This window comes from Ammodytes marinus (assembly GCF_949987685.1).
Source record: "Ammodytes marinus genome assembly, chromosome: 3".
Classification (NCBI taxonomy): Eukaryota; Metazoa; Chordata; class Actinopteri; order Uranoscopiformes; family Ammodytidae; genus Ammodytes; species Ammodytes marinus.
The window spans coordinates 10,688,562-10,701,104 of record NC_137232.1 but is presented as its reverse complement, the minus strand read 5'-3'; the positions used below and the strand labels follow the sequence as shown (position 1 = coordinate 10,701,104).

At 43.1% G+C, this 12,543-nt stretch overlaps 1 protein-coding gene across 1 annotated transcript; it reads left to right on the top strand.

Moving 5' to 3' along the window:
- Positions 1-8,902: 8,902 nt before the first annotated feature.
- hspb12 (heat shock protein, alpha-crystallin-related, b12) lies at positions 8,903-12,343 on the top strand (the record flags this gene model as incomplete). The annotated part of the gene is made up of 3 exons (XM_080053758.1): positions 8,903-9,161; positions 10,880-11,040; positions 12,167-12,343. The coding sequence occupies 3 exons, from the start codon at positions 8,903-8,905 to the stop codon at positions 12,341-12,343; spliced, it is 597 nt and encodes a 198-aa protein (XP_079909884.1).
- Between the last annotated feature and the right edge of the window lie 200 nt (positions 12,344-12,543).

Genomic DNA, 12,543 nt, shown 5'->3' with positions numbered 1-12,543 from the left:
AGCTACTGGATATTTTTGGGGTTCTGTGGATTCCTACGTGGAAGACACAAGAACTTTGGTTCTCTTTAAAAAAAAAAATGAAAGACAGCAGCAACGACACCGACAGAATGTTCCGGACGTGAGCCTTCGGCGATCTGTGTCCGGGCAGGTGGTGAAGACAGAAAAGTGTTTTTTTTTTCTGTGAAGAGATGAGTTGCACCGGAGATTTTTCTATATTTTTGTATGCGTTGTCTTGCTTTGATCTCTTTGCCTTTGCGGCGTGCCAGTGTATGTGGTTTTTTGCACGAAGCTAACGTGGCTGTAGATTTCTCCTTTTCTTCGTTATCACTGTGTGATATAGTTTACTGGGAAAAAAAAACAAATGTGAACTTAAAAAACTCTTTTATTTCATTTCAAAAAGAGGATACTGTGATACGGTTTGTTATTGCCATATGTCATGATCCTCGCGAAGAGCTCTGGCTTTTTTTCTTTTTTTTTTCAAAATTTCCAAATGCTCTTCTTTCTCTCCTCTCATACTGAAAAGCTTTGCCTTTTATGCTTCACTTTCCCCTATCTTTTCTTTGATGTTTGCGGAATAGCATGTTCACGTGACATGTACAGAAACTCCCCATCTCAATGGTGTTATGATGATGTGAGGAGCTCTGTTGAGGCTCTCCCAGAGGGACTGTCATTCATACAACTCAGGAAATTCCATTGAACCACAGCATCTGTGCATCCCGCCCACACGCATTACACCACTCGTACCCCATCCCAACATGTGTGTGCATGTGTGTGTGTGCACATTTTTGTGTGTTTGTGAGAGAGAAACGCTGGTGTTACGCAGTTATTTTCTACAAATAATTAAAGCACAGACTCAGTCCCCACATCCTTCTTTAATGTTGTTTGACTATTCGGGAAAAGCCTCAACGTGTGAATCATTGTGTTTGAAGTTTGGTGCAAATGTGTGTTTGTGTGTGTGTGTGTGTGTGTGTGTGTGTGTGTGTGTGTGTGTGTGCAAATGTGTGTTTGTGTGTGCATGTTTGTGTGAATGTGTGTGTGGCTGTATTGTAAGATGTCAGCAGCAGCTCTCTAAGTTCGCACCGTTTATCCATTCCAAAAGTCCCACAATGCAGCGATTCCCTTTAAAGTGATGTAACTATAAGCTGTCGTTGGAGTTTTTTTTAAACTTTTAACTAGTGCTTAAAAAAACCGCATACAGTATACCTAAAATCTGGAAATGATTTTGAAAAATATGACAATGGTAAATCAGCTGACTTTGGAACTCACAACTACATGAGATTGAGCGGTTTCCAGCGGTGAGGAGGGTTGGAAAAGACAGCGACATACACTCAGGGGGAACCATTCAAGCTGTGCCTTTCATTCGTCACCCTTGCACATTTAGAAGAAAAAAATAAAACGCTTCTACATCCTGTTGCACCTTCCTGTGTGCATTCTCCCACTGTGTCTGGAGGTTATCGCGGCCCTTCCTGCGCCATTGTCCTTTTGGGGTTGACGTTAAAAGCCGGGCGATGCTGGCGTGGCGAGGTTGTGCTTTTGTGCTGCGGCGGTGACGAGAGTCAGCCATTGTTCATCCTCTCCCCTCCCCTCCCCTCCCTATACTCTCTATTCATCAGCTGGCTCAGTCCACCACAGTGCTTTTGCTCTGTCAGTCTCTCGAGTGTCCCCGTCCTCTCCCCCGGGCAGCTTGTGTCTGATATATAGTGTAAGTGTGTGTGTGTGTGTGTGTGTGTGCGTGTGTGTGTGTGTGTGTGTGTGTGAGAGAGAGAGAGAGAGAGAGAGAGAGAGAGAGAGAGAGAGAGAGAGAGAGAGAGAGAGAGAGAGAGAGAGAGAGAGAGAAGACGGCACCTTGGTGTTTTGTGTTATCCATTCACATGGCTGTCTTGTTCTTTCTCTCACATGAAGATGAATGTTTTTATTATTAGCCTATACTTGTGAGGACCAGGCCTACATTCATTCATTCATTCGGTCTTAAAGGTCACATTATTATTCTCACTTTCAGGTTAAAAAATTGTAATATGGGTTTCTACTAGAAAGGTGTTTTCAAGGTGTAGTGTTCAAAGAACCCGTTATATTTCTCACCGTGCCATTGCTGAATAGTCTCTTTTCAGCCTCTGTCTCAAATGCTCTATTTTAGAGCCTTATGAAGCCCGGCTTTCTGAAAAGACCAGTCTGCTTTGATTGGCCCTGAAATCTAACTGCTGGCTCGACTTGTACTGTCAGTTAGATTCAGGGGTATCTGGGGGTGTTGCTTATCACAGATGGAGGCAGTGCTAAGTTGGCTTAGTTGGGCATGGCTTCTCCCGTTATGACATCATAAGGGGAGAGACATCTGACTGGGGTTTTTGAACACAGGTTTCTAGAAAGGTGGACTTGGAGAAAAATAAAGAGTTTTTTTTTTGTTCATACTTAGGGAGTCTTTAGTCACGCCGGTGGGGACCCATATACATGTTGAAAAAACATGAAAAAGTGCATTTAGCCTAATAGGTGACCTTTAACCTTTACCTTAACCCCATCCTAAATCTAATCCAAACCCTTAATCCAAGTCCTATATCCCTTTGGCACTTTGGTGGATTTGCTCACCTTGCGATCCTTGTGAGAACATGGTGTCCTCATATGAATAGAAACAGAAGAATTACTGTTCTGACACACACAGACAGCTTGATGAATGTCTCCCCTCTCCCACCGTATGTCTCTGCCATGTCATTTCCTCCCACTACTCTTTGTCCCCCCCCCCTCCTCACAGGGGGCTCATTGCGTAAGCGCTACTGAGCGCTACCTTCGCCGACAGGCAATTAGCCCGCGATTATGAAAGCACCTGACGAACAGGAGATGCGTATCTCTCACCTGTCTTCTCCTTTTTTCTACCCTCATGTCTTTTTTCCCCTTCACACGGTCCTGCACCCTCTCTCCCTCCCTCCCTCTATCCTCACCACCACAAGCTTTTACTCAGTGACACCTTGTCGAGGGTGAGCTGTCCCACTAAACTCATAGCGGTCTGTGGAAGGCAAGGGGGGCAGGGGGAGGGGGTGTATGAAGGGAAGAGATTTGTGATACCAAGGGAGTGTAGAAGTGTCCCATTAGGGCGCCCCTTTCAGATGCAACACAAGTGAAGGGTTTTATGTGCTGATAAACTGCCCTTGTGGTTTCAAAATAAAAAAGAAGAAGTTTAATTAAGGTCACACCAGAGCGGCACTTTGAATGCCCCTCGTATGACCTTAGGGCAAGTATGGAAGCCACATTAGCTAACAGGTAAAATACACCGTTCTGAAAAGGGCATTTAGACACTCCTAACAAGGGCAGTTCCCCCCTCTGCATTCCTTCCCTGTCTACGCTACTGGTGTGGTTGTGTGTCTCCTGGCAGTTTTACTTTGTTGCCGTGGACAAGCACTGACATTGGATATTTATCAAAGAGAAGTGCTCCAGATTTTGTGTGTGTATGTACTTGTGTGTGTGTGTGTGTGTGTGTGTGTGTATGTGTGTGTGTGTGATAGTGGCGGGAGAACCCAGTGCTATAAAAAGACATCCAAACATCTGTTGGTAAAGTGTCAGGGCAGGAGGGCGCATGAATATTCAGTAGTTGTTGGTGCCCTTGTCAACGCTAATAGTCTACTTCCTATTTTAGAACCAAGCTGAAGGGCCCTGGACCGGCTCTGGCCTCTAGCACTGGATACTAGGACACAACCTGCAAACACAACTGAGTGAGAATGTGAAAACTGCTATATGGGAGTGAATACAGAGAGAGAGAGAGAGAGAGACAGAGAGAGAGAGAGAGAGAGAGAGAGAGAGAGAGAGAGAGAGAGAGAGAGAGAGAGAGAGATGGTCCGTGTTCAACCCACATTAGCCTCCGCAGTCTTAATTAAAAATGTCCCACAATTCTCGGGGGAGGGTTGAGGCGGGTGCACACAGTGACACTGGGCAAACTCACGCACGCACGCACGCACGCACACACACACACACACACACACAGAGTGAGAGAGAGATGCTTACGAGAGTTCAGAGAGCAAAGCCATACAACTCACCCGACAGAGAGAAAGACACCGTGTGAACTAACATGGTATGAGGAGAATTGATGACCCACAATGAATGTACTGTCCCATCCTCCATCAACCATCAGCATCAGTCAAACACACACTCTCAAGCTACTCCTCCCTCGGACATCTCAATCCTGTCTTGTTTTTCTCTTCCCCCCCCCCCTTTTTTAATACTTTTTTTCTTCCTATTTTGGCTGAATGTAATTATTTGAATATTGCCACCTTGGATTTAAGAAATTAATCTTTGTTTGCTGCATCTGAATTGATTTCTGAATTAATAAAAATATTGTTATTGTTCTTTGCAACAAATACAAACGTGGAGTGATGTGATTTGTTTCTTGTTTTTATCTCACACAAACAACGGGGTCAGAGGTGCACTGTGTGTGCCAGACGTGGACATTTTCGAATGTATTTTTCTCTTAAACAAACTTTACCCACAGGACAATTGGATCCCTGGAACACTGTTTGAAGTTAAAAAGCATCCCTAAAGTTACTGTTTTCACCGTTGTTGTTTATTCAAGTCTCAAGTTTGGTTTCAGGTTCCCTTTAAATATACAGTTTTGATTTATGATGAAACAACTAATACTAATGACAAGGTGAAAATAAGTTTTGTAAACTAACGGCAGGCTCTGCAAATGTAAACAAATCCCCCTTCCTTGAAATTGCATAGTGCACCTTTCAAGATAGGCCGGAGGTGAAGTATGGAGGGCTCCATTAATCTGACTGGAATCCATGTTGTGTTTTATGGTTATTATCAGATGATGAACACACATTCACCTCCTCTTTCGACACCATTTACCCCTGTGGACACTGTGGCACCCACACGCACGCACACACACACACACGCACGCACGCACGCACGCACGCACACACACACACACACACACACACACCATAAAGCCTGCTGCAATTAGCTCATTAGCTCCCTGACATGACGACATCATCATTATACAGAGTTATTAGCAGAGCACAGTCACAGTGGAGCTGCTTGTAGTGGTCTTACAGCAGTAGGTATTTCATTGTTTCATGACATCATGGGCCCCTGGGGAGTAAAGCTGTCCATTCTGTGGTTTAGGAGAAGGAGGGGAGGGAAATGTCAGAGCAGGACTTGATGGATTTCAAACAAAGGCTGGTGTGTGTGTGTGTGTGTGTGTGGTTTTGATTGCTTGGACGACGCTGGCAGGTCGGGCTAGTTGAGGTGTAAGTGAGATATTCCCTGATGAGGTTTTTAAAAGATGTGAATATGAAAGGATATTGAACGCTTTATGAAACAGCAACAAAATAATGGCCCGGGGAATGAGGGATGGGACAAAAGTCTAGGTTAAATCTCAAAGTAAATTTGAGAATCTAATCTAAATTGAAATATTAAATCAATTTCACCTTGAAGAGAATATCTTGCGTCCGTTGATGCATTTAAAGGTTGATCAGGCACAGACTATACCTCACAAGGATTGGAAACTCTGGAGAGTTATCGCTGTATTATCAGGATAGAATAAATTGTATTTCTCACATGACGGAAGCCTTGGTTCTCACCCAGAATTATAGTGATATGGCTGGAAAGTAGCACGACTTCTAAGGATTTCCTTAAAAGATCCAAAACACTTCATACAATCTGGCAAAAAAAAGAAGATGGTTTTCTAAGACAATCTACATAATCAATTATGGTGGCCGACCAGTAAACATGAGGTCGCTGGTTCGATCCCCGGCACCGGACAGGAGGGTGTTAGTTGCAAAACTAGTAGTGGCTGGTATTACGTCTACGGTGCCCACCAGCTCCACCATTATGTGCTTGAACTTAACTTAAATAGGACCTATGATGCTTTTTGACTTTTATGACCTATAAACGTTGTTATGATGATTCATAGTCATGCTTAACCATACTAAATTATCAAATAATGACTTACATGCATTTCGACGTATTCCCTGCTGACCGTCTGGGGTGTCTGTGCCGAGCACTAAACACTATTCTAGCCAGTCGAGAAGTCACGTGTTCAAAGCGGTCTACCCTTTGTAACTTTGTGACGTCGCATGTAACTTTGTGAAGTCACCACGCGGATGTTTCCATGTATGGTAATGCTGTCACTTCCCTGTTCGCGTCTGCCTTGCGCCCTTATAGGTCCATGCTCGCGCTTCCCGCCACTGAAAGTGTTCCGGAAGGAAGGTAACCAATCACAACGGAGTGGGGTTTGCAGGAGGGGGGGGGGAGGGTAGCGGAGATGGCCGATGCACAGGCGGAGGGAGCGGAGATTGCCGAAGCACACACACTCAAGTGTTGACAGGATGTGCTGGATCGCCAAAATAAGAGAAAGAGCTTCCCGAAAATCTACATTTTTTGTGATGTGATTCGTGTCAGGTTGCTCTATAGCAGTGTAAAACAAGAAATTAAGACCAGAAAAGTAGTATAATAGGTCCTCTTTAATAGCAGATTTAAATCATATAACGCCACTCTGAAAAGGGGTAACAAAATCCACGAAAGGTTTCATTTTTTTCTTTGAGGTCACGGCGGTGGTAAAACACAGTGGAATCACATTGGATCTTCCCAGTTAAGGCAGCCATGAAAAGTTAAGATCTCTGTCACGGAAGGCGAGACATCATTGTTTTCATGCTCGGGGGCCTGAGTTTCTGTGAGCTGAATCTGGGTCAACAACTTGATGATTTGACAGATGTAACACTATATTCGTGTCTCATTACGTTACTACAATAACAAGCAACTGGGTCAGAAACAAAATCGTTGCACCAGCAGCATCACAGTTGTATTTCTGAATCAAATTATGTTGATCATTTGACAGCTTTGTAGCACACATACATTTGATATAGAAATGAGTTAAATCACCATAATGGTAGTAACATCTAAATACAATCCAATACTAACACTTAACTAAATGGATTCAGCAAATCTAGAAGGAGTAGTTCACACTTTTGTGGACAAACTATCTCAGTATAGCAGCATTCACAAAACTGGTGTGTGGATGTGTGTGTGTGTGTGTGTGTGTGTGTGTGTGTGTGTGTGTGTGTGTGTGTGTGTGTGTGTGTGTGTGTGTGTGTGTGTGTGTGTGTGTGTGTGTGTGTGTGTGTCATCCAAAGGAACTCAAGAGGCGCCCGAGAAATTTGGACGTTATAGCATAAGGAATACAATCCATTCATTATGCACTGTATACGTCTAGGATGAAGCTAAGACACTTTTGATATAAATCAGGGAAAGATTTTCTGTTTTCACATTTCTAGATTCACTGCCAGTTTTTTGCGCCCTGACAGCATTAAAAAAAACAGCAATGTCATACAATGTGATACACAGCAGTGGCTTGTTTTGACCGTGGTGTTCACAAAGAATTCTGGGGGATAACGGTTGACTTTCCTACTCAGCAGTTCTGCAGCTTTTCAGCTCTTGCCTCATTAACATCATGTCTTTGTATCCTTCACTCTTTTCTGAATTTTTTCCATGGTTTACCCTCATGAAGATACACCATCTACTAGAGTTGGACAGGAGACATGGTGTGCTACAGGGCTCTGGAGACCACAGTGTGTCACCCCAGAGACTAGCACTATTCCCAGTGGAGACAGTGGCCCCTTAGGCAGGAGAGCTGAATAGATGAAGCCTTATACTGCTGACTGTGTGGAGCTGAGAATCTACATTTTCTATTACCCTGCACTTTTTTTGCAGGTCTTAAAGTGAAGATTATTTAAAACTATGGTTTGGGTTTTTAAAATATGCTGTAGTGTAGAAGATTTATTAATGCATAATATTTTCTTTTACACAAGGACAGATACAAGTGTTGGACCCGCGAGCACACATTGGGAATGTCATGTTGACGAACGTTGATTGCGTTAGCTGGATTGTTTCAGCTTTATAGCTCACCTATAAGGCTTCCCTGCTGTGACTGAGACCACATCATAATCCTGAAGGGCAAAATGACACACGGCCAAATGTCATTTTTCACATCCTCCAATGAAACACACACACACACACACACACACACACACACACACACACACACACACACACACACACACACGCGCACATACACACACACACACACACACACACACACACACACACACACACACACACACACACACACACACACACACACACACATCCCATAAAAGTATTTATGACAGTCTTGAATCTCGGCTCTGCCTGGAGGACAACTGTGTTGTCAACATTGCAAATGTCACTTCAATTAAAGCTTTTAATTTAAAAGCACTCAGCATTTGGGATCTGAACTTTAGAGTGTATTTCTACTTCCATTAGTAGGTAAGCAGAACATAAATGGACAATTTTCCCCTGCATTATTTATAAAGTGTTTGCATTGTGTGCTCAACAGACGACCTGGCCACTGCACCACTCTGCTATTTCTGACCACATGCCAGAAGCATCTCCAAGAGGCCCCCCTTCAGCCTTATCTCGGCTGTGTGTGTGTGTGTGTGTGTGTGTGTGTGTGTGTGTGTGTATCGTGTGTGTGTCGTGTGTGTGTGTGTGTGTGTGTGTGTGTGTGTGTGTGTGTGTGCGTGCGTGTGCGTGCGTACTTTCGTTCATGTGTGTGTGTGTATAAGAAGGGGTCTCCGCTCCTTATCAATTTGTCCGTTATATTCTTGGCAACAGTGCTTGGACTTACTACCATTTATGGCAAAGAGGTATTGAGTGCCATAGAGTCCACCACTGTGCTCTACTGACCCACAATGCACCGGGGCTTTATAAAAACCCACAACGAGCAGGACCCCTGGAAAGTGAGTGAGAGGTTAATGGCTTTTGGTTACCCTCTTCTTTGACTTTTGTCAGTATTTTCTTTCAACAGAAATTTGAGAAAAAAAGCCCTTGTTTTTTTCAAAGACATATTAGGTGTGTGGAAGGCTCCTTTATATCTTCTGCCATGACATCATCAGTGACATCATCCAGCCGTAGGTCCTCCTCATCGTACCGCTCTTCCTCACGGTACAGCACGTCCAGCTCCTACCGTTCAGAGGGCTCACTGGGTTCACTGGGAGGCTCCACTGACTCTCTGGATCCTCTCTTTGAGCCCTTCCTGGACTCCTCAGATCACTCCAGTCTGTTTGGAGACGAGGGCCCCGGGGCTACCAGCTGTTTGGCCCCCTTCAGTAGACACAGAAGACCCTCCTACGGACAAGCTGGTAAGGGGAATGGTGCCTTTTGCTGTTTAGTTACTGTTGCTACTGATGCCTGTCAAGCTTTAATTGCACTGTAAATGCAGTTCGGAATGAAAATGGTGGTGAATTTACCCACCCAGAATATCTGGTGATTTGAGTGATTAGTGATCAAAGGGTCATGGTGTCACAACGTGTCTTCTGAACTAAGCAATGTGAGTTATGTTTTGTTTTTATCTAGTGAAAATGTTACACGAGAAAAATGACTGAGCCTTTTTCTAGCATCCTAATGCTAAGCAGCTCAGCTGAAGCTTTACTGCCTTGGGGCTCCTCTGCACCATTTCTTTGAGTCTTTCTCATTCATTTTCCACCACCAATAGGAAAGAAGCATTGGTATCTCACATTAGAGTGGCAGGTTGATTGAAAGGAAAATGCCATAGAGATGAAAAAGACCTGCGGCTCAGGCAAAGTAATGAGCCAGATTAATGACTCAAACAGCCTGCAATGGCTCCAGACACTGTCTACTGGGCCACACAGTAAAAGCAAGGTGACAAAATGAAAGTACCAATGTAAAATACAGGAGCTTCCATTGACTCAATATGGAGTGTTAATACAGTTCTGCTGCCGCACAAAGCATGTGGCAACCACAGTTTAAAAAAAAAGGGTTTAGTACTGGTGATGTACAGGCAGGTGTAGGCATAATCAAAGATTGGGCAACACATTTGATTTCACTCAAATTTCAGATAAAATAAAAAAATTAAAACACTCAAATGCTGATGGTGCCACTATGTTTCAGAGAAATATTCTCTCTTTACATGCTGCATTAATAAATAAATAAGACATTATAAAGTAGATCATTATCTGATTAAATTGGGTCAAATTAATGTTATTTCAACATTCTTATTTTAATACTAGAATGTCAAATGAATTTATAAACCTTTCAATTGTGGCATTATAAATTGAGCAGAATAACGGCTTGAGAACATGCATGAGAACATAATGATTTATTTTTAAATATTATATTATGTAATACATTTTATAATATGAAATAAATATTAATTCTATGTTTAAAGATATAATGTACCATCATACATGATAACATATTACAAACTCATTTATATATAGCCATGCTGTAATTTATTAAAAATGTTCATGATTTCCATTCATAGATTTTTATATGCTTGCCAACATTCCATATATTGTATTCAAATTCACTGATATTCCTGTATGTATCCTACCAGTTGAAATGTGTAACGAGCTGTCTAAACATCCTTTTGCTGCTCCAGACCTTCTCTCAAAACACATGGGCTGCGTTCCAATACCCAATACCTATTTAGTATGGTAGAAAAAAGGTTTATGATGCCCCAATTCTTGTGGTCGATTTAGTATGCTTAAAAATACCTGGATGCCTAATACATCCGGCCGAGATTTTTAGTGTTGAAGACAGCATTATATTTGGGCGATTCTGACCCACAATCCAGTGCGCAACGAAAGTGACGTCACATCGACGGAGCCTCCGTATGAAAACAACCGGGATGCAGCGGATATAAAAGCAAGAGGCTAGATCAAGGCGCAAAGTTATGATGAAATATATAAGTAAAAGTATGTCCCAATTGTAGCCTACTGCTTCCTAACTAGATTATTTTTATGGTCAGATGTAGTATGTCGAATAGAAAAAAGTACGAGATTTGGAACGCAGGGCTAGAAGACGTTTTAATCCTACTTCCTGTGCTGTTTGTCTGCAGCCCCTGCAGGTGGCGCTGTGACGGGCCGACAGAGCAGTACAGGTGGTGTGGTGCAATGTCTGGGAGACAGCTACTACATGTCAACTGACGTCAGCCAGTTTGAACCACATGACGTAGTGGTGATGGCCTTCAACCACCGTGTTGTCATTCACGCCCAGAAGGTGTGTGTGTGTGTGTGTGTGTGTGTGTGTGTGTGTGTGCGCATGTGCGTTGTGTGTGTGTGTGTGTGTGTGTGTGTGTGTGTGTGTGTGTGTGTGTGTGTGTGTGTGTGTGTGTGTGTGTGTGTGCGCGCATGTGTCCAATCAAGTACACACTCAGAGGTGTTTTTTAATTTATTTTTTTATTCTAAGGGTGTGAGCATGAAAAAGCAGAGCAGAGTTGAACATGATTCATGCATTTTTTTATACTCACACAGTGGCTAACAGGGGTACAGCCTAACACATTTCCATTAGGAGAAATGTTCTGCACAAGCCAACAGAATACATTAACAGCAAACGCGGAGAGGATGCAAAGTCAAACAAATGCAAAAAAAAAAAAAAATGTTGTCTCCTCTTTACTCCACTTTTCTCTCTGCTTCAACACCAACACACCCCCTGTGTTCCACGCTCATGCATACTCTTTCTTTATTACTTTACAAAATACTGCAGCTGCCCTTAAAAAGTATGTCCATGTAGTATGCAGAAAGGGAGGCTGCTGCTCCTTTTCTGCCTATCCAGCCTTCTCTGTCTCTCTCTCTCCTCCCTCACAGTCTGACATTAATCATGTTTAAAAGGTGAGGGAGTGAAAGAAGGCGAAGGAGCCGCAGCAGATGGAGATCATTTTAACATAGGTCAGCAGACAAATTGGCCATGGCCCACAAGCGTTCAAATCTCAATTCTCCTAAAAGGCCTCAGAGGCAAATAAAACATCTTCAGAGAGAACTAGTCAGTGTTCATTTCCATACCTCTCTCTCTCTCTCCCTCTCACTGGTTCTCACTTCTCTGACTTAGACCTGTTGATCTTTTCACTCTCCCCTTTTTGTAGTTGTTGTACGTGTTTATTTGACTGGGGTAGGGGGGTGGACGTGTGTGTGGGGGAGAGGGTTTTTCTTTGTTATCATGTATGTTTGCTGCTGCAGAATTTCCTTTGGGATCAAAAAGTATCTATCTATCTATCTATCTATCTATCTATCTATCTATCTATCTATCTATCTATCTATCTATCTATCTATCTATCTATCTATCTCCCCCACTTCCAAGATCTCAACCTGTTCTAACCCCCTCTCTTTCTCTCTGTGTTGCCCCTCAGGTCTTAGATGATGGAAGCGTCAGTGACACATTTACCCAGAAGTCCCTGTTTCCAGAGGACATGGACCCCCTGTCTGTCAGTGGGAGCCTTCACCCTGACGGCACGCTGGTGGTGAGCGTCCGCCGCAGCACAGAGCCACAGGCTGCCCCTACCTACCGCACTGAAGCTCACCTTTGACCTCTGACTTTAAAGTGCTTCTCATTATACATACTGTATCTTTATTATTATTCTAGTACATACCAAATGTACAACTTCTGTACGGATTGCCATGACATTTGCTTATATTGAGTGATTATTGATTTTTTATAACATTGATGTGATGAGCTTTTTTGTACCAATGTCAGGTTAAAGTTTGACCTATACATCAACATTTGGTT